This window comes from Lissotriton vulgaris, chromosome 2_1, assembly GCF_964263255.1.
Source record: "Lissotriton vulgaris chromosome 2_1, aLisVul1.2, whole genome shotgun sequence".
NCBI lineage: Eukaryota > Metazoa > Chordata > Amphibia > Caudata > Salamandridae > Lissotriton > Lissotriton vulgaris.
The window spans coordinates 843,060,208-843,083,469 of record NC_141687.1 but is presented as its reverse complement, the minus strand read 5'-3'; the positions used below and the strand labels follow the sequence as shown (position 1 = coordinate 843,083,469).

General features: G+C 45.6%; 1 protein-coding gene across 1 annotated transcript in view; it reads left to right on the top strand.

Annotated features, from left to right (window-relative positions):
- The window catches only part of TRPM8 (transient receptor potential cation channel subfamily M member 8), a 336,947-nt gene that overhangs the window by 304,375 nt on the left and 9,310 nt on the right, over positions 1 to 23,262 (top strand). The window contains exons 17-21 of the mRNA XM_086958714.1: positions 1,359 to 1,450; positions 19,462 to 19,603; positions 22,050 to 22,221; positions 22,337 to 22,514; positions 22,998 to 23,188. Of these exons, the coding sequence (XP_086814840.1) occupies positions 1,359 to 1,450; positions 19,462 to 19,603; positions 22,050 to 22,221; positions 22,337 to 22,514; positions 22,998 to 23,188 (775 nt within the window). The remainder of the gene's footprint in view (positions 1 to 1,358; positions 1,451 to 19,461; positions 19,604 to 22,049; positions 22,222 to 22,336; positions 22,515 to 22,997; positions 23,189 to 23,262) is intronic.

The window sequence follows — 23,262 nt, the reverse complement described above, 5'->3', positions numbered from 1 at the left end:
GTTAAACGTTCAAACTCTCCATAGTACCACCAATTCCTCTTTGTAAATTATAAAATATCATAGCTCCGTTCCATTTGACATCAGAATGCAATTTTTACTTTTTTTTCTTCATTTATGGATGTGAACTACTCCACTTCAAATCAATAAGAATTGCATCAGTGAAGATAACACTCTGGAGTCCGTTATCAAAATACATTATTGTGAATGCTCCACTAAAATATTTTTAGGTCCACCCTACTCACCTCATCGATGAGCACACTTTGATTTGTCTATTACCTTAAGAACTAAGGGCCATATTTACAAGGAAGTAATGCAGTGCGGTGCCGCATGCCATTCAGCTGCACCGTGTGGCGTTACTTCCAAAGCAAAGGAATGCCTCATATTTACAACAGTATGACATATCCCTGAGCTTTCCCCTGTCCTGACGCATAATTGGATACCATGCGGCAACGCAGGCACCCTTGCACCGTGGTCGTAGTAGTCGTGCATTTTCCAACCTTGTTGGTGCAGCCTATGCTGTGTAACTCTAGACACGTGTTTCTAGATTCATCCTGCATCAGTAGAGCAACAAGTCATTTTGGGAGTGCTGAAAAGACTGCACAGCACAGGCTGGACCAACAAGGGTGAACAATTAAAGACTACTGTTGAAGTAAGAGTTATCATGCATTGCATGTACCATGATGAATTAGGGCAAACTGAGTGCCCGGATGGGAGGCAGTGTGCTCCCACCCTCCTGTTTGCAACAGCCCCCTTGAGCTACCTTGCTGACGAGCTTGTGTTGATGCACTTGTACCTGTGAGTGGTACAGAGACTGGGGAAGACTTTAGAAATGTGATTAAAGAAGAGCAGGTAATGAAATATGTATGAACTTTCCTTAAAGACCTCATAGATTGCAAGGGCGAGAGTTAATCTGTTTTCCAAGGTCAGTGCTGCCACCTAGAAATTTTCACATCTGTGTTCTTACACTTATAATAGCCACAAATCCTTATTCAAAATGACCACTCATTAGTGTTTATCCGAATGCCTACTCCACAAATTTCAAAAAGGTGGAGATCCCATAATGCAGAGAGAAGGTACCGTGCAAAGAGGCAGAAGGCACCAATCTCTTTTAATTGGCTCCACTCAGGTGTACATCAGACAGTGTAGAGTGGAAATGTCAGTAGGAGACGTCAAGGGGACCACACTATTTCCCGTACAGTGAGTAGTCTCATTCCCACAAGTTAGATTTCTTGCTTCATGCATTATTAGAGGATGATCCACTCTTCACAAACAGACAAGAAGTACATAATTGAGTCTTCCATCAGTCTTCAACATCAATATATCTCAACTGACATGCTTCCTTCTCCCCTTTCTCCTAGTTGTACATGAGCGGTGTTAAGTATTTCACAGACATGTGGAACATCATGGACATGCTGGGCATCCTGTACTTCATCACTGGGATTGTTTTCAGGTGAGTGCATAGCCACTGCCCGAAACAGCCTGTCTCTGAGAAACATGCTGGGACTGCTGCATGCCTAGGGATTCAACTGCCTGGTGTACATTTTACAGAAATTATGAAGCTCGAAATCTGAATTGTGTGCAAAGTTGCAAAGGTTCTCATCCAAAAACTTGATAATGCTTTGTAAAAACAATTTGGGGGGGAAATGTAGGTTTCTCAGGAAACACCTATGTAAAATCTTGGAATGAGAGTTTTCGTATAAGAAGATTTTGGGGTGGGGGTTAATTGTTCTGCAAAAACAGTTTTCAGGACTTTTGCCCAGCGGGCATATTTGATAACGTTTCGGAAATTGTGCATTTTGTCACCTTGCAAATATGTGTCCAGCCAACACATCATTTTTCACGACTTCCTCAGCTCAAGAGGATTAGAAAATAAGCATTCTGCAGTGTGAGTGTGACTCAATTAATGCTCCTAACAAGTGGATTATGAATGACAATGCATGTCTGCTACCTAATAATGCATACAACTAAATGTCCGTATAAAGAAGCAATATTTGGTGATTTATAACTTTGGCCTTTTCGTATCGTTCTCTACTATACCTTGGAACAAAAGTGTTAACCCAATTTAATTCTGTTTACGAGTTTTTATCAACATTAGTCAATGGGGTAACTTGAAAATGAAGTGTAGTCTCCCATTTGAACCCCTTGCAAGAAATAATGGGACTTGTTGGATGTGTCAGATGTTGAGCTGTGCATCTACACTCGAAGTGGGTGTGTGCTCTTGGGGCTCACTTTTTCACGTTTTCCCTCCTGACTGCCTTGCTTGCTTGCAAACTGTTCTGTTACCCCACTGTTTAGTCCTGTTTTGGGGTATTGTTTTTGGGTTTCCTGGTTTGTTTTCTGTTGTACTTCCCGCCTTTGTTTGCCGTATTTTGTGCCTGTTTTACTTTTGTCGCTCTCTTCCATTTTCTCCTGCCGGTTCCCTCCTTTTTGCCTCTTGCCTGCCCCGTCCACTACCACCCAGCGCCCCTCACACCTCCCAGGACCTACTTAAAGAAGGTTGCAGTGCAGCCACGTAGCACACACGCGGAGCCAGCGCGAAAGACAAGTCTGTCGGCGCCAGTATGCCCCTGGACCGCGCCCTTGACCCCAGACTCCGCAGCAGCTGCCACTCCTCTCCACAATCTATGGCAGGACATTTTTCCTGCCGGCATTGCCTCTTCTCCTGCAACACAGGAGCATCCACACTCAGGACCACCAACACCACCCCAGCCACAACTGCTTCAGAACAACTCTGTTGCCTTTTGCTCAATGCAAAATCACTCTGCACGTACGCAACTGAGATCTGGGACACCATACCTACATCACATTCAACTTCATCTTCCTGACCGAGACCTAGCTCAACCCCACATCCGCTCCTGACATTGCATCAGCAACTCCAGACGGATACAAGATAGCACACTGGGACTGCATCAACAAACATGGAGGTGGAATCTCCATTATCCACACAGACTCCAACTCCATACCGATGGCAAAACCACCATGAGATGCCCCCTCCTTACAGACGTCTAGAACCACACCCCATTTCCTGCAACATCATTCCCGACTTCATCGCCCCTCTTGCCATTGAATTCAAAAATCTCAATTTTCACCCTAACAACACCAACACCGCCAACCTCCTCCAAAGCATGAACAACATTGGCCTCACCCAACCAGTCACCAATCCCACACACAACTCAGGACACACGCTCAACCCTGTCTTCATAGCCAGAGACAAGGTGAAGTACAGCCATGTCACCGAGCTCACTTGGACAGACCATGCCATTGTCCATTTCACCATCACAGGATCTCCTGGCACAGCCGCCAAGCGGCCCAGAACCTCACACCACAGCTGGAAAAAAGTGTCAGAGAGCCAATGGACTGACGCCCTCAATACCTCCCACCCTGACACCGCAGCCAACCTAGAACATGCTGTCAATAACTTTTCCGCCTGGATCACCAACTGCACCAACAGAGTCGCCCCTGTCAAACCCACCAAACTCAAGAAATCCACTAAACAGGCCAGTTGGTACACCAAGTACCTGAGAATCACAAAACAAAATTGCATGTGTCTGGAAAGGAATTGGCGCACCAGCAAGAAGCCCAAGACCGAGTCACCTTCAAGACTACCCTCAACCAATACCACCAACTCCTGAAAGAGATAAAATGGAGCGTCCTAGCTGACCACATCAAAGCCAGTTCTAGCCTCAGCAAAGAACACTTCAACAGCTACAGAAAATGTCATCACCCCTTCCCAGAGCTTTGTGACACCCTGGCAGACTTCTTCCATGACAAGATCTCCACCAGTCACAAAAACTTTGACCCCAGCCCTTCTGACCTTTCAGCCTCCTTGCTTCCACAGGTGCAAACCCTGACCACCTACTCCCCGCCTGGGATGATCTCATCACATAGAACACCACAGCCATCATGACCTCTGTCCACTCAGGAGCACCCACGGACTTCTGGGCCAACCATATTTTCAACTTCGGGAGCAAGAGGATCAGGAGTGAGATCACCGCCATCTGCAAAACATCCATCACCATGGTCACCTTCATCCAATAATGGAAAAACGCAGAAGTCAAACTCCTTGTCAAGAAACCGTCCGCCTACCACAGCGAACTCAAGAACTACTGTCCCATCTCTCTCTGTCATGTACAATGCCTATAGCTCAAACTCTTGTAAATGCTAGACCTATTCCAAAAAGCGGCCACCATTGTCCCGGGCTGCTTAAAAAGTAAAAGGGTGCAAAGTGCGCTCAATGTGGCAGGAAAGCATGTTGTGCCTGCTGTAGGAAAAACTATTTAAAGAAAATAGTGCTTACAGACTAAAAATGACTCACAGTGTAACAACCAAAACAAGCATTTGCAATGCAATAGGTCTCGCATTAGGAAAGTTTGAGCTATTGGTATTGTAAATGACAAATTTTGTATTTATGTGTTGGTTTTGAAAATAGCTAAATTAATAGCTTTGTCATTTACAATGCCAATAGCTTTAACTTTCGCAAATGTGACACCTATAGCATTTGTAATGCAATATGTGTTGTATTTACGTGACTTAGATGTATTGATATTACAAATAACAATGGCTTTTTAAAAATTTTTTTTTAATAATTAATACTTAAATAAAAGTTATTGTAATTTATAATGGTAATAGCTTAAACTTTTGTAAATAACTTTTGTGAAGATTATGTTCAGTGTATTTTATTGTGACGAAAATCCAAGAACAGAAGTGAAATATTAACATCTTTTTGTGAAATTTGTAATAAAGCTTGAAACATTGAGAGAACATATTTGAACCAGTTGTTGTGGAATGGATGCACAGATTGATGCTGTGGTGGCGCTGAGTGATGTTGTGGTGGCGACGAGTGATGCTGTGGCGTTCATTAATTGCTTGCAAACTAACGAGGATCAGCTGAAAACAGAAGCGCTATTTAAACAAAGACACAACTTTTTTCCCCCATGTAGAGTTATTATATTGGGGGGCTGCTTACCTTACACGCGTCCTGGGGAAGTTCACAGGTCCTTCCTTTTGCTCCTCCCCTCGACCATGGCCAAGCAGCAGCCTCAAAGTGAAGAAGGCGGGTGTTGAGCAGGAGCACTGGCTGCAACCGGAGTTGAGGAAGCGCCTCTGTGTGCTGCAGCTTGCAGAGGCAGAGGTTGTGAGGGCTGCCCAATTATTGAAAAAGACCCCCAAAAAACCGCAAACACTATAAAGATGACACTGCGTCCAGTGAAGAAAAAAATAAGCTCTCACGTCATAGTTCGGCCGAAAGTCTTATCAGACACACTTTAAGTTCCTCACAAGTGTCCCTACACTAGTCACTTTCGTCAGAGGGACCCCCACCATTGTGTCTGGATTATTCATCCCACACAATACTAAACCCGTGAAGAAAAGAAATAAACGCATCTGTGCTTTGAACGATTAGCTGACCCCTGGGTCGAGTGCAACACAGGAGCTCCCAGCAGGAGGGGCAGGGAAGAGCCGGAAGGTAGGAGCCTCTCCTGCTTTTGGTAGAAGTCTGCCATGCTTCTCGCCCTCTTGGAGCTGCATTGGACACCCCTGGGTCGAGTGCAACACAGGAGCTCCCAGCAGGGGGGACAGGGAAGAGGCGGAGGGTAAGAGCCTCTCCTGCTTTAGGTATAAGTCTGCCATGCTTCTCGCTCTCTTGTAGCTGCGCTGGACACCCCTGGGTCGAGTGCAGCACAGGAGCTCCCAGCAGGGAGGGGCAGGGAAGTGCCGGAGGGTAGGAGCCTCTCCTGCTTTGGGTAGAAGTCTGCCATGCTTCTCGCCCTCTTGGAGCTGCGTGCGACACCCCTGGGTCGAGTGCAACACAGGAGCTCCCAGCCGGGGGGGGGGGGGGGGGCAGGTAAGAGCCGTAGGGTAGGAGCCTCTCCTGCTTTGGGTAGAAGTCTGCCATGCTTCTAGCCCTCTTGGAGCTGCGTTGGACACCCCTGGGTCGAGTGCAACACTGGAGCTCTCAGCAGGGGGGGGGCAGGGAAGTGCTGGAGGATAGGAGCCTCTCCTGCTTTGGGTAGAAGTCTGCCATGCTTCTCGCCCTCTTAGAGCTGCGTTGGACACCCCTGGGTCGAGTGCTACACAGGAGCTCCCAGCAGGGAGGGGGGGGGTCTGGTAAGAGCAGGAGGGTAGGAGCCTCTCCTGCTTTGGGTAGAAGTCTGCCATGCTTCTCGCCCTCTTGGAGCTGCGTTGGACACCCCTGGGTCGAGTGCAACACAGGAGCTCTCAGCAGGGGGGGGCAGGGAAGTGCCGGAGGGTAGGAGCCTCTCCTGCTTTGGGTAGAAGTCTGCCATGCTTCTCGCCCTCTTGGAGCTGCATTGGACACCCCTGGGTCGATTGCAACACAGGAGCTCCCAGCAAGGAGGGGGGGCTGGTAAGAGCCGGGGGGTAGGAGCCTCTCCTGCTTTGGATAGAAGTCTGCCATGCTTCTCGCCCTCTTGGAGCAGCGTTGGACACCCCTGGGTCGAGTGCAACACAGGAGCTCTCAGCAGGAGGGCGGGGGCAGGGAAGTGCCGGAGGGTAGGAGCCTCTCCTGCTTTGGTATAAGTCTGCCATGCTTTTCGCCCTCTTGGAGCTGCGTTGGACACCCCTGGGTCGAGTGCAACACAGGAGCTATCAGCAGGGGGTGGGGGGCAGGGAAGTGCCGGAGGGTAGGAGCCTCTCCTGCTTTGGGTAGAAGTCTTCCATGCTTCTCGCCCTCTTGGAGCTGCGTTGGACACCCCTGGGTCGAGTGCAACACAGGAGCTCCCAGCAGGTGGGGGCGGCAGGGAAGCGCCGGAGGGTAGGAGCCTTTCCTGCTTTGGGTAGAAGTCTGCCATGCTTCTCGCCCTCTTGGAGCTGCGTTGGATACTCCTGGGTCGAGTGCAACACAGGAGCTCTCAGCAGGGGGGGCAGGGAAGTGCCGGAGGGTAGGAGCCTCTCCTGCTTTGGGTAGAAGTCTGCCATGCTTCTCGCCCTCTTGGAGCTGCGTTGGACACCCCTGGGTCGAGTGCAACACAGGAGCTCTCAGCAGGGGGTGGGGGGCAGGGAAGTGCTGGAGGGAGGAGCCTCTCCTGCTTTCGGTAGAAGTCTGCCCGCCCCAGGCACTCTGCCCTGGCCCTGCTGGCTGCACCCTCGGGTGGCGGGGTGGAAGGAACCCCACAGTTGGCTGCGAATAGAAAGAAACCATCTTATCACCGATGTTGCCATCCTAGGGTGGGCGCTCCTTCCTGGGACAAGCTTGGACACGCGTCCCTCATGGCCTCGGGTACAAAGAGCTGAGGCTGGGAGAAGCTTCCACGGTGAGTTTTCAAGATTGACCCTGGATGTGAACCGAGGCGAGCTGGGGCCTCTTATGTCGCCCTCACTCATCAAAACAGAAGCACTTCAACAAAAGCTCCAGAATAGGCCGATACAACGCAGCAGAAAGGCTACAGTTTCAGACTATGAAGCTGGGAAGCCTAGTTCGAGTCTTGGCATCCTGTGGTTCGGAATGACTCACTTCTATACCGTGCCTAAAAATGAATATGCCCGGCTTGGGTAATGCGCCTCCATGTCTTCCACTTCTGTTAGCGCTATATAGAACAGCAGAAGTAACAAGCAGCATGCGTTGCCCGGCTCCTTGCGCATGCGCCTTCATGTTTACATCAGACAACAAGCTAATGACAAATATAGGCGGAGAGTGGGCGGTGCTTCTATTTCATACTCCAATATAGCATGGCTCGCAGAGCAGCACATGCACTGCTCAGGCTCGACCTAATAAATGGATGGATGAATGATTGGAGAGGAAAGCGCACAAAGTCATTAACGCCCCAGGCCCCCTTTACACTTGATGAAGTCATAAGCAATTCAAAGCCTACCAGGGTTTTAGAGTTATAGCAGTAAAGCATTAAGACACAGACATGGGTGAAAAACGGGAGATGTAAAATTACTTCAGTGGAAAGTTACAACAACAAAAAAAAGACGCAGGCCTGACTTTGTCAATAAAACATGAAATAGCCACGGAAGACTGTGTGAGCCATGAAGCTCTATGTATAGGTACACAAAATTCCTCCACAAAGCTCATACAATTGCACCATGGCCCACGGAATTGTAACAGCCACTGTGAGTCAGAAAGTGTCCCTTCAGCTAGGAGTTTTCCCCATAAGCCATGAAATTGCACCCACTTACACATATAACGAGGGGAAAACTATTGGGGAGGAAGGGAGATGGGAGTTAAGAGGAACAAAATAGAGCAAAAACTACAATACGGCCAGGAAGAGGTGATAAATGTGAGCAAAAGAGGCAAAATAAAATGAACGAATTACCAGACAGACCGTAAGCAACACACACAGACCACATGACTCTATTCCTTTCCTCGGACACAAGAAATGAATGCACACATTAACACAACAACTCGGTGAAAAAAAGCTCAAATATCGAACATCTACACAGAGATTAACCCTGTTCACCCCAAGAACACCTTGAAACAGCACACAGCACCGACCCCCCCCCCCCACACACACACACACACACACACACTACAGGCATATACATCTCCTAATACACCAAACGCGAATGAATGGATGCGAACACACCATAACATTCACTCACAGAAATCACCAAATGCGAAAATACACTTTCATGCAGCCACCGTTAAAGGCACATATACACTAATCAAACCCACATTTTCAAATGCGAACACACATGCCACTCAATGCACACAAACGCCATCAAATGCACAAGCGCAAATTATGTTACACAAACACGCACACACATACATCAAGTCCACACACTTGTTTGTTATTTTGTCATTGGGATAGAAGCAAAGACGGCCCCACAGAGCTGACACACTCATGAAACACTTGCATTTTCACGGTACGTGTCCTTTAGCGAGGACACACAAAACAGCAGCAGAGACAATACGTCCCAACGAAGACCTTAAAAACCGGAAGCTGACAACTTTCCAACCATCAGTCGGTATTGTGCACCGCGGGCGCAGCATCCGCAGAGCAGACACACAATAATAAGCAGTATACATTGATAATTTAACAACGTGTGTGACTGAGTGCAAAAATACAACCGAAGCAGCATCATGCATTCCCCATGCACTAACTAGTCATGTCTTCTGCTCCGACCCAGCCCTTCCCTCCCTCCCCTTCCGAGCCCCGCTGCCCCCTCCATCCCTGCCCTGCCTATGCTCCTCTGCTGTCCCGTCCCGGTCGCCTGCTAAAGAAACAAGTACAACAAGTATTTTTCTGCACATTTAGTAAGAGATGGGCATTAGTATAAAAAAAAAAATGGTACCGGAAATGGATGAAGAACCCGGATTTCCAAGCTCTGCATCATGTGGGGGAAGCAATTAGGAAAGAAACTTCAGCATAGAACGAAACTACACAATCGGGAACATGCTTTGGAAGTCTTGGTACCCTCACGATCAAAGGAATGACGATCAGCATTTGTCTAGGTACTGTTATGAATTGCATTTATCAGAAGTGAAAGAGTGATCACGGTGATAGCTCTAGGTCTTTTACTGCACATTTAATATGAGATGGGCATTAATATGACCGTGGCAGTCAAAGAGTAGCAAGTAAGGAAAAATCTTCTGTGTGTAGTTACCCGAGGAAAACAAAGTATTGAAGAACTAGCAGTGAGGGAAGTCGCTGGAGACGCCTGTACGAGCCGTACGAGCCAGTTCCTTTGGGCGGGACTTCCGTCTTCGGAAGTCCCGCGCACGTGCCCACGGAGTGCCTGAAGGCGGGGCTCCCATGCCCGAGGGAGAGCCCCGGCTAAAGAAGTCCCGAATGGCGGTAAGTGGGGCTTAGTTCTAGGGGGGAGGGGGGTGTGCTTGTGTGTGTGTGTGTGTGTGTGTGTGTATGTGTGCGATGGCGGCGGGGGGAGGGGGGTCTCTGTATGTGTGCGTGCGTGTGTGTAGGTGCGCTGGTGTGTGTGTGGGGGGTCTCTGTGTGTGCGTGTAGGTGCGCTAGTGTGTGTAGGTGCGGCGGCGGGGGGGTGCGTGTGTGTGTGCCTGTGTATGCGTGTGGCTGTATATGCGTGTGGCTGTGTATGTGCGCATGCGTGAGTGTCGGGAATATGAGGCATGGCGCCATGCGTGCCCACGAGGAGGAATCTGAGTCAGCGAGGCGCGTGGGCGATCGCTGTCTCACATTCCCCCAGACACGCCAACAAAAGGTCCATTGCTACGCTATCGCTACGCTCGACCTAAAAATGGGCCAGTCCTCATGGGAGGTTACGAAGGAAGACATGGCTCTACTAAGGAGGGACTAACAAGCCTATTAATGAATCAGAAGCCAGCCTTTACGAAGGACAATGACACAGGCCAATGCCAAATATAGACGGAGAGTGGGCAGGGCTTCTATTCCATACTCCATTACAGCATGGCTCACAGAGCAGCGCATGCGCTGCCCAGGCACGCCCTAAAAAAGTACCTCAAGCAGTGCTCAGCCAGTGGAAGGACACTGGATGCTAACAGGAAGCTGCGAGATGCCCATGCTCCACGGCAAGGACAGAAGAATGCAGGAGGAGGTGAGCAGGTGGCAGTAAGCAGGAGGTGTGACCAGTAAGAAGCAAGGAAAGGAAAGTGATGTGCAAGCCAACCAATGGTAAGTATTTGTAAGTGATGGCCGTGCTCAAAGCCCATTTTTAAGCTGCTTTTTAAAAAAAAGCAATAGCTTTTGCTGACAGCACATGTGCGTTGTAGGCAAACCTTAAAATGTGGTAGTCCCTTTATGTTTAGTTCAAAGTCCACCTGTTTTGGCAGTAGACTCAGCCACAGCAGTTGAAATGAGCACCAGGTACCATGCATGAAGTTCTTTGACCCAAGTTACTCTACCCAGTGCAGTAGGGCTAGGGGATTACAAGTGTGTTACAAGTTTTGCAGAGACCTGACCTGCAAACCATTGTTGCTGACCGTTGAAGGATTCTTGGACCCCGGAGCTATGAAAATAAGCACAGAAAGTTTGGAAATTAATAGTGGCTGCAAATGAGCACTAGTCTTCTTTACAGTACAGTTAGACGCTCTGTGGTCCTAGATTTTGCTGAACAGTGGACAAGAAGGCAAAAAAACCAGAACTCCTATTCCCCAAGGCTGCTGAGCATTGAGAAGCCCGCGACATATAAACAGGTCATAAAAATCTGGCAATGTCTAACAAGACCATATAAGCTACAAAAAAACTAACCTACCCAAAAAAACTAAAAAAGGGGAATATGTCAACTTTTCCTCGGATAGTCATTCCTCAATTGATCAAGCTATCCATAGGAACACAATACACTTACGTAGATTTATTTGCATTTAATACAAAAATGTTCCTAAATACATTTCATATTTCTTATAGCTATAGTTTCAATTTAGGACCAAAAAAATATATCAATTCCAACAAATGAAAAACTCACAACTGCATTTTACATCCCCCTATCAAAGTACAATCATACTCCTCGTCCATTCATATCGACAATCACTCAAGCCATACACATACTACTACCAACCAGCACACCATATACAGGCAATGTTCAGTCAAATCCACCTTACACATGTGGAAGTTTACATATACAGGAACAAAAAGCCAAGAAACGATAAACTGAGATTTAAGAATACAACAGTACAATATCAAAATACATATGTGATACAAATTAAATTGAACACAAATTCTTTACATATATAAAGATAAAGAGCTAATTAATAGCTATCTTCATAGATTGCTTCAGGTATTGTGTGTATTCAAAACATTCTCTCCAGCTATGCATAACATCCTGATGTTCCGGCTGTAACCAGCACCGATGTACGTTTTGGTGACCACCCAACTACGGGTTACACCTTCTTCAGGGCGCTAAGGCAAGATGTTCCCAGATTCAAAGTGGCGCAGAGTAAAGGGGAGCAAACCAGCAAAGTAGTAATCATGTCTATCTTTCTAGAGAGGTCATGCATCGGTATGATAATCATACAGCAGAATAATAGATGTGTAATCCCATAGACACCAATTCAATAAAGGTACCTCAACTGTCTGAACAGTCATCTGTAACCGAGCCGGTGTATATATTATTTCTGCAAAGCCTTAAGGCTCAAGATCACTCCTGGTGTAGATCATCACTCTGCCTGGCATCAAGGTGAGAACCTCAGAGACGATGCAGAAGGAGAGTCAATGGACATCTAATCCGGCATCTCAGAGCTCAAAAGTCGAATGTCTAACAAGAAACACAGAGGCCATAAAATCTTAGCCATGGCATACGGGTACAGGAAGAAAAGCATCATCAAAACTGCATGTAGAGCTTACATTTGTGGAGACTCCTATTCAGGGTGACCGGCCATTCTGTAATGTTCTTGGTGGCTGCAGGCTTAGGGCACTGCTTTCGCATCTGGATGGCGTCCCATGACCCAACATTGAAACCCATCAGGCCCTTTTCTAGTCATGGCCTCTTGAAGTCTGAACATTTCGTCAGAGCTGATTTTGGTTTTCAGTCCAACCCTCCTTATATTGTATCCTGCTGGATCTGGAATATCTCACCTTATTAAAAAAAAACAATTATGGAGGGTTGATAGGCGTTTTTCAAATGAAATAATGTGAGCTATTCCAGAGATGACTCCATGCTCAGAATACAAATAAAAACCAAGCCGTGGGTAGAATTGTGAAGCAACTCAGAGGATCAACGTGTTCTAAAAGCTTCCCCTTCTGTCTCTGCTCCCTTCTCACTCCTAATTATGACCCCCTTATGTTCTCCATGTTCAACTTTATCAATCTTTTCCTCACACTTCCTTCCTTCAGGTTGTATGGCAGAGACAGACATGGCTAAACCACAAGTGCCTCTACAACGCTGCCCGAACAACGAACGCATCTTGAAAATGCATTCCTTTACTATGCATGTCTTTACCATGCAATTTCATGGTAAAGGTAGTACTGGTAAAGGGATATGTGTGGTAAAGATCACACCCTTGCCCCCCGCCCTGAGCCCTAAAAACACCCCCGATCCCCCTGAGCACTAAAACAACTCCAACCCCCGATCCCTAAAAACAACCCAATCCCTAAAAACAAAGCTGACCCCCGAGCCCTAAAAACGACCCCAGCTCCTTAAACTATCCCAGCTTTAAAATTTACCTCCCACCCCCTCAAAACCCGCCCCCACTTAACAGACCACGCCCCGAAGCTCCCTCTCCTGATCCATCCTCTTCCTGTGCCCGCCGATCCATGCATCTAGATGGCACAGTGCCTTAACCACCCATATGCGTGGTTAAGGCCAGCGTCGGATTGGTAACGCGGGCATTCGGGCAATGCCTCAGGGGCCGGCGTCCGACTTCTGCTGTGGGCTGCTTTTTATAGCAGTCTGGGGGGCCATTTGGGCGCTGTCTCTATTGTTAAAATGCAGCCAGCGACCCAGTGGGTGTCTGAGTGGCCTTTCTAGAGGCGATGGGCGCTCATTACCTCCGTTAAGCAACAGGCAGAGCTGTCACTCCCTTTGTCTCGCTGGCCGGCCCTTTAATGTGTGCAGATACTGAGCGGGGACAGGGGGCCTGAGAAGAAGTGGCCTCACTTGTTTCACCAGTCTAAACTAACGCGTGCATTTTTTTAACCCCCTCCTAAAGTTTTTTTTATAAGATTACGCCAAAGCAGTGATTTGAAGAGTGATTATGCAAATGTAGGCCGATTTTATTTTGCCCGGTCCGATTTTCAATCCCAATCCAACCCTGGTTAAGGCACACGTGGATCCGTTTGCGGGAAACGGCACGCATGGCCCAGCTCGTGTTGCAAAGGCCGATTCCCCTTCCTTCATCTCTGTATCCACCTTTCCTATCATCCTCTCGCAGTCCCTCTTTTCTCCCACTTGGTGACCTCTCTCAGAGTTTTGAACTGAGATGTGATCCTCGCACAGACTTCCTCTCTAGAGAAAAGCAAAGTTCACATTGGAAGGTCCGGAGACCTGTGAGACTTGACTCCTTGCAGTGTATTTAGACAAAAAGATACATGCTGTATCTTCGCATTCAGGAAAAGGATTTAAAACCTGAAAAATGTGTTCCAGTTTTTGGAAATCAGATTAAGTAGATAGTTTGTGCTATTGTAAAGTAATTTGTAAATGTGTGATATTTGCAATTGTATTGTTTGGAAATTAGATTAAGCAGATAATTAAGGTGCTATAACTTTAAACTGTGACATGAATTGTGACGCGAGGGCGAACAAGGCACGGGCAATCCACCGGATTGTGTTTTAGGGGTGGCATGATTTGAAGAATAAACTGTTTTAAACAGTGCCATTTTTAATTTACCAGTCCATATCTCTGTTTTGAGTCATGATGTGGGACTGTAAATGAGAAAGTGTATATAATTATCATGTATTTGATATTATACCATATTTTATTGATAATGGTTTGTAATCCAAAGCCACATTTATAGATGGTTCCATGGTTGTTTCAGCGTCTGTGCATTTCGACACTTGTACCTCATGGTTATACTTGCACTCAATCTACCTTGTAAAACTGATTAGATTTGATTTGAAGGATAGGCAGAGTGATGTGGTGCAGATTATATCATCATCATCATCTTTAATTTGGCTCGAAGAACCATAAAAGCAGATAAAACCAAATACAATAATTACAGAAACACACAATGAAAATGCAAGCTCAATTTGCTACAGTACAGTTAAGCAGACTCCTGTAAATTTCAAACCAGGCTACATCCTTTAGCACCAATGGCTGATGAATCTAACAGAATACCCCCAATAATATATCTGCATAATGAAGCTGAGTGCCAGAAAGCAAAAACCTAAAAAGAAAAGCCCTAAGTACCTCCAGTGGGACCGTTATGCCTTCCAGCAATCTAGGATAAACCCAATAGGAGGGGACTCAAGTACATTAGTTATCATCAAAGAATTGAAATGCATAGTGCAGATTGACAAGCAACACAATAGATAAAAGAATGCATTTGTGTACTGCTTTATTGATTGTAAAATATGGACTGGAACAGACCTGCTTAGCTCCACTCAATTATACAAAAACATATTTGCAGTTGGCAATAACTTTTGAAACCACTGAGAAATAAACAAAACATCCATCTATTATATGCAATACATGTTTGTAGGTACTAAAAAATCCGAGTATGTCAATATATTTTGATAAAAAAGAATGGAACACATTGATTGTCTCTACCTATGCTGGGTGTGTAATGCGAAACTTCGAAACTGATTTTGCCTCTGACTTAATGGAACTCTGTAAATATATTCATAAAGTGTGTATTTACATTAAGGTATTTCCAGAATCATGATCAAAACATTTTTGTCTCGGTCTTTATTTTAAGCATGGTCTGGGTTTGACTTTTATGCATTTTCGCCGTGGAAAGTCTTTATGGGATGTTTAATGTGGGCGTTTTTGGATTAGGGATCCCGTGTGAGTTTTGAAGCTGCATTTTGCAGCATGGGGTCTTGAACACTGTGCCCGAGTCCCAGTGGGATCTGCCTGTGGGCACTATGGAAATGTACCAGCTCACTAATTCTCTCATTCAATCAAACTGGCTGTGGAGAGCTAGCACACACGATTTTGAAATTCCTCGAAAGGCCATTAAAGAATAAAATGTTGCACAAACATCAAAAGTCCCAATATCTGCTGGTTCGGGCAGCTCCGGAAGCTACAGGCCCTCAAAGCGCTGCTAGTGGACACCATAGTAACAACATGGCAACATCACAAACAACATAATCGGACAAAAGTCACACCTGTATCACAGGTATCAGTGCCAACTTTAAAAAGCATGCACCCTATTTGCTTGATAGCGTTTCAAACATGTGGATTAATGTGGACAGAAGTAGTTTTGATTTGATGGCACATGTTTGCTCCCTATGATAGTTTGCATGAGAAGTGTGATCAATGTGTGGCTTTTATAGGTTTTTTTTTAAATGTGTGTGGTCTGTTTGATAAATTATAAGCTATAAACCCATAAGAACTGGCGTTTTATTCTCAAAGGGATCAGGAGAGCAAGAAACATGTATCTACTCCCAATGCTCTCTGGATCCTTTGTTACTAATGTAGGAGCTGCTAACCTTTGAGCGGGCTTTTCTGTACTGTTCATTGCAGTGAGTAAAGGTGGGGGCTCACAAGGCAAAGTTAGTGCCTCTCCCCCTTATTACAGATAGAGGTACATGGGCAAGGAGGCCCTCGAGGGACCCAGAATGTGATGCACAGTCAATATCACTTTCAGGACACCCTTTTAGAGGAGGACTCGTGAAGGTTAACACGGACCCATCCCCCTATATATTTCCTCACAGGATTCCTTTACCGATTGCATTCCAGTATGGAGGGGAGCAGTGCTGGAAAGCAGGGGATCCCACTGGATCCTAGTTCCTGCATCTATTTCTGGCCGGACGACCCGTGGAAACAGGCTTAATTAGTCCCGGTTTCATTTTCTGACAATGGGACACAATTCAGCAGCTCCTTCACGCTGCCTGCATTCTATTCCGTGCAGAAACCTGCAGACAGCGAGGGAGCTTTCTTATAGTCACTGTCCAGCGGGGCACAAGCAAAGGTCTAACTTAAAGGGCCATCAGCCCTTCTTTTGTTCAAGTATGATCCTGACTGTGTACTATCTGAAGGCAATCAACCAAACCTCAATGCCATAAAGGGAAATAAAGGCACACAGCTTATCGCTTCACAAGCATTTTAGAGAAACTATGACTTGGAGGCAGGTTTTTTGACTCTGTCCCCCCCCCCCCCCCACCCCATGTAAGAGATGTGCATGCACTGTTAGCTACATGTATCTATGTGTATGAGTAATTACACTAATAATGATTTAAATAACACCTACTAAGTTATTTTTATTTAGACCTTTTGTAGCATTACTCATCCCAGAATAGGGTGTCAGAGCGCTTTACATCACACACAGAGACACAATGAATCAATGTACAGGAAAGGTTGCTAAAGACAATGAGCGTTTTAGGGTGTAGGAATCACACATCATTCGTACTTGTCTATTATATATGTGAAGGGTGAACTGTTGGGAGAAACACAAAGTCTGGGTATGAGATGTGACACAATGATCGGGATTGTCCCTATTAATAGCCCTCTATTAGTTCCCAGGGGAGCTCTTCTTAGCAATCTTAGAATAACAACAGATTCAGAAAAAATCCATAGTAAGGAACTAAACCTATGACTTACAGTTTGCATGCAGCTCATTGATGCTGGTAAATGGATCATTGTGCTATATTAGAAGGATTGCAACTTATGAACTGGAGGTAACAAAATGACCTCAGTGTCAAAAGCAGTAGCCCACTTACGAGTCTACATAAAATACACATTTTTGATCTGCACGTTACACAAAGTGCTTTGCAGCAAGCACATTAACCCTCTATGCTACTTTATGAGTCAGAAGTGTGGCTGGACAAAAACGAAAACGGTCCCAAAATTGCTTTAACCACCAAAGTTATCGTACACCCATTGTAACTTCCTCAAAGTTGCCGGGCAGACCAAAATCTCTGCAGCAGGTGTCTTAACCCCCTAAGATGTTTCAAAATACAGCCTTTTTGTAACCAATTGAGTAAATTAGAGCAAATTTGCATCACTTTTTTCCTTGTTACCAATTTCTTTGCAACAGACGTTGACTATCAGACTCTGCTTTTCGAGTTCTGCCCCTCATGACTTCCCCTTCCTTCCTCTGCCACACCTTGACCTGAAATGTATAGATCAAGGCGTACATTGAGTCCAATTCCTGCCCTGGAGGGGAGTACAAGACAAGAAAGGCTGTGGGCTCTTCTGAAGAGACACTAACAGTGCAGCGGGTGCAGTTTTGCCTCTGTCTCTTCAGACATGCTGCGCCTTGGCCCCAGGTGGGTTGGCTGAATCCCGAATTCCAAAAGTAATCCAGGAGCACCACAAAGTCAGGCGCAGGAACATCTGCTTTTAATCTAGTTTACTGTATCAGTTGCCTTCATACTGGTGACAGAGGGTCTAACTTATAAAACAGACTCTACACACAGATGTAACATATGGTTGGAAAGAGTGACGCCTGCATGCATAAAGTGTGAATACTGAGTCACACAGTCAGGATCCGTAAGACTGTTATGTGTGCAGAGGTCTCCTGCACTGCAATACGGCCAGATGTTTCCGCACCTGTAAGTGGCACTACGGCCTTCATTACCAGTATTGTGACAATTAGTATTTGGCCAGTAACTGAAACTACTGTCAGAATCAAACTTTATAAATTGTGCGGGAACACTACACTCCTCAAATTTTCGCTTGGGACTTTTCTTCTGGAAAATTCTGGTCAAATGTGGGTGGGGGAAGTGCCTGGAAAAGCTGGAAAACCAGTGCTTAATTTGTAAAAAAAAAAAATAAGTGCCAGTGGCCTTCCTGGAGGCCACTCTAACCTCCACCACCCCATATGGGATTTATTGCGAAACAGGGATTACTGAAGCTATTCTCTATTCTCCAGGCCTAAACTCAGTATCAGTAATTAAGGAATCAGTATTGCCGATGGAGTACGTTCACATAGCTAGTGATGAGGCCCCTTATGGATAGCTAATTGGATGTTCCTAGGGGGGTGTCAGGAGAGCAGGCCTGCCATTGGTGCAAACACGAAAATAGCCCTAAATTCCGAATGCCCCGTGTGCACTGATGTTTTATCCAACCCATGGGACAGAACATGCAGTTTTTATTGCTTCTAGCATCAACATCCATATAATCCAGTATTAATTGGGTCCTTTTCACCTGGTAAATTTGATAGGATTGACCTACCAAAATGGTATCGGGGGATACAGGTCGGCTTTTTTATCACCCCATATAAATATAATAATTTTTATTATACTGTAAAATGGCAGCAAACTTTGCACCGCGTGCAATTGCAATCCCTACACATACAGTCGCACATGGATTTAAAACTCCTAATCGAGCCCAGATAACTAACATTTGCATATTCACTTGCATTTGCAATGCTTTTCCCACATTTCCCTAAACTTATCGTTACTTCTTATTGGACCGTGCATAAGTGGTTTAGTAAGTGTGGGAAAGAGCGTGCAAGCTTCCATTTTTGCAGATGAAGGAAAATCTGGGCATAACAAGTAGAAACAAAAACAAATGTGAAATGTAACAATAGCTTTACCTGTGGATTTTGAGCACAGGCTTGCATAGGGCATACTGACTACCACAAAAGTTATTGAAATCATGTACTCCTGGGCGTTTTATGGATTGGTTAAATATTGTAGGTGCACTGGGGTGGGATTCTCATCTTTTTATGGGTGCAGTTCTTCTGAGATAAGTTTTGAGGAGGCCTGGGCTATTTGGAAAGAAGCAGATTATTTCCACAGCCAATTCCTATGAATGACCAGAAGAGTAAGTTACAGGGCACATAAAACAGGACTAGTAGTTGACCGATGTCTCGTCCTTAAAGAGGTATCAGCTTGTTTGGAAATTTCCTGATTTCTGTCTAGGCTGATCCACCTGTGACACTTGTCTTGCAGCAAACTCTGCTGGTTTATCAGTGCTGGTTCCTTTCTCTTTTTAATTTCCCATCTTGTCCTCTTTCCACAGACTGAATAAATCCAACCCCAGCTCCTTGTATGCAGGGAGAGTCATTTTCTGCTTGGACTACATTATCTTCACTGTCCGACTGATCCACATCTTCACTGTGAGCCGGAACTTGGGGCCCAAGATCATTATGCTGCAGAGGATGGTAAGTAGGTTGGCAGTGTATGTCCTACGGTGGGCACAAAGTGCCATCATGTGTGTATTAGGTATTTATATAGAGCGCTCCTGCCAGAAAGGCTGCAGAGAGCTGAACAGGGTCAAAGCCAAGCATATAGTCGGCGAGCAATAGGAGCGGTACATGGTTTGTGGGTGGAGAAGGGCCCTGTTATTACATTGTGATGTAATGTTCTTCAAAGAGGTTAATCTTCAGCTCTTTCCAAAATGGCTGCAGCATTTGGGCTGTACTGATTGATACTCCGATGTTGTCTAGATCCTGGCTGCATAGATCTTGTAACCTTCTTTGCCTCCATTCTGATGGTCTCCGGACTGTGGGGCTGATGAGAACCACCAGGCATGGTGAGCTTGTCTGCAAGATAAGCGGGGGTGCTGGTCAGGATAGCCTTGGAAATGATGCTGTTGGTTTTGAAGATGGTGCTTGGCCAACCAGTGGAGTTCCATCAAGGTGGGAGTGATGTGATCATTTTTCCCCAGGCCATGGGTGACGCATGCTGCGGTGTGTCGAACGGCCATAAGCGGGGCCAGTGTGGAATCCTAGGAGGCCATGGGCAGGATGCTGTAACCATCCGTTTCTGGAATAAACGATTTCAGTTTCTTTAGAAGAGGAAGCTGGTATCAGGCCGTCTTTGTTTTTTTGGTATTGTGTTTCTTCAGGGTGTGGTTGGTTTCATGCTCCTACGCAGGAGAGGTTGCATGGAAAGGGGTCTTATCTGATACTGGGTATTCATCTCATCACATTGCAGCACCTGCTCTGTGTGTGAGGAGACAACACTGCTCTTTCTTCTGCTCTACCTGTGTGAGGGAAATGTTCACCACTGTTGTCTGTGTAACCCAGTTCTCGTGCTTATGCTGTAACTGCACAATCCATGTGTAGGTGGTCGTTACTTCAATCAGACAGAGAAACAGTATAGAATAAGTCTTTTTCTTATAAATCATTTAATGTGCATAATCCAGGATAAATAAAGACAATCCCTTTCTTTAAAAACACACAAATATTTTGCACTGTTCAGGCTGCATCCTTAAAAAGAGGCACCTTCTAATGTTTCCCCTAGTTTCATCCTATACAGTAAAAGTGGAGAAAACATTATTGTTCCGTTCCTTGTCAGGAAACCACAGCAAAAATATAAAAAATTCAGGGGCATATTATCAAGAACGGCATTAAAAATTATCGCCAGTTTAGCGGCAGAAAACTGCCACTAAAGCGGTGAGAAAGGGCTTGATAATATGCCCTTGAGAATTCCAATAGAAATCCATGATCTGGTGTAAACATGGGCTTCTATTGGAATTCTCCCGGGCATATTATCAAGCCCATTATCGCCACTTTAGTGGCAGTTTTCTGCCGCTAAACCGGCGATAATTTTACCGCCGTTTTTTACCGTTTTTTGCCATGGTGCAAAATTCAAAATAACATCTTGTCTATTATACTAGCATCAAAATAGGGAAAGATATTGTGCTCGATTCAGTGGTGTAAAACCAAATGATGGGGCCCAGCCGCCGAAGATGTTGGGAGACCCGAGACCCCCACATCTCGCCACCGTCCATAAGCTTTAAACTGAATGGAATCAGGGATGGGGGCCCCTTTGCCCTGCAGGGGGTGCAGCCACCTACGTTACATACCTGTTTTCGATTACTATATACAATATACCATAGGTTGCGGCTGAGTTATGCACTAATGTAAGCTGGGTTGGCATAGCATCTTAGCCTACAGCTGTGCAGTTGATTGCAGACATGATACCTGCACTGATCGCCTTGTTTACATAATTTCCACAGATTCCAGGCATGCTCAGTTTTGGAAGGGTCGGAATGCACTCTTTTTAAACGGAAATGTTTCTTCTTGTTATGGTTTATTGACAATTGATACAGAATCAGGCTGCTAGGCTTCTGTATCAACTAGCCCGGAAGTGTCACATCACACTCCTGCTGCGGGAATTGCATTGGTTACAGGTGGAGCAACGTTCAGTTTTCAAGTCCTGTTGCATTCTTCTTAAATCTTTGTATAGTTGCAGCTCGGCCTACATTTCGACCTGCATCCACAAATACACACCTGGTCCTAATTTAAGATCTTCCTACTTTTTTTTTTATTGATTTTTATAAAGTCTCATACAGTGTACAGGTAAAGCATCACACATCTTCCTACCTAAACCATATGTCCATCCCAGCTTTTAATAAAAAATAATCTGGGTGATTCCAGCTTTTCTACACTTGCCCCATGTATCTGGAACACCCTACCATCCGAAATCAGGTTTGCCTCATGCTATTTCAAATTTAGAAAACTCCTGAAGACCTGTCAGTGCCTTTAACTATAGCTTTGCTTCTGTAGCTCTAGCTCCAAGAGATATTTCAGTTGATGCGCGCTTTATAAAATTCGGTAACATAACACATTATGTGTCATACCTCTTATATCTCCTATGCAGCTGATCGATGTTTTCTTCTTCCTGTTCCTCTTTGCGGTCTGGGTGATTGCGTTTGGCGTCGCACGACAAGGCATCTTACGCCTGAATGAACACCGATGGGAGTGGATCTTCCGCTCGGTCATCTATGAGCCGTATCTTGCGGTGTTCGGCCAGTATCCTAGTGATGTTGATGGTAATCCGTCTGCCATGCTATTCTTTTGTCTCTTTCTTTAAGCACTCTCCCCTTCTTTATCTCATTTCCCTCCCTCCCTCAACATTTTCCCACAACTCTTTCTCATGGGTTTCAGGTACAACGTATGATTTTGATCACTGCACCTTCACTGGGAATGAATCAAAGCCTCTGTGTGTGGAGATGGATTCTGATGATCACCCTCGGTTCCCTGAGTGGATTACGATTCCTCTTGTGTGCATATACATGTTGTCCACCAACATCCTCTTGGTCAACCTCCTGATTGCCATGTTTGGGTGAGTGAACAACAAGTCTTACAATTTTGTTCTTCCAAGCAAGGGTCAAGGTTTGGTTTGTTTTTTCGTTTCAGTGTGCTTTTTTCAAGCGCCTTCCATTGCTGAGTAGCACTTGTCAAAAGTTTGAAGATAAGTCCAGAGCTGTGCTTAGGATTTTTATGCTTGATGACATATATGTTTAATGTATAATTTTCACTAGACCAAATGATTGGTTCTCTGAGAAGGAACATTTACTTGAGATGTAATATGGTAGACTTACTGTTCTGTTATGAAATCAGGGATAATCAAACAAGCTTTTCCCAATGTTTATGTTTCATGGACTGCTGTGGATGAGTTGAGTTTAAGTTCACACAGGGGCTGCTCAGTGGAGAAATGTGTGGGTGCTGCCCACCCTGGGTTGGATTCTGCCTGCACAAAGACCTCTGCAAGGCTCATGCACATCAGCTAATAATAGCCACACTTCCATTTGCTCTCTGTGTCTAGGTACACCGTTGGGTCAGTGCAAGAGAACAACGACCAGGTGTGGAAGTTCCAGCGCTACTTCCTGGTGCAGGAGTACTGCAACCGCCTCACTATCCCGTTCCCCTTCGTCATCTTTGCTTACTTCTTCATGGCGCTCAGAAAGATGTTTCGCTGCTGCTGGAAGGAGCAGGCAGCAGAGCCCACCGTATGCTGTAAGTCTATCTTCTGCATCTATGTGGTGTCCATTTGAAATAGAAGCTGTAACTGGCCACTAGATGTCACTACT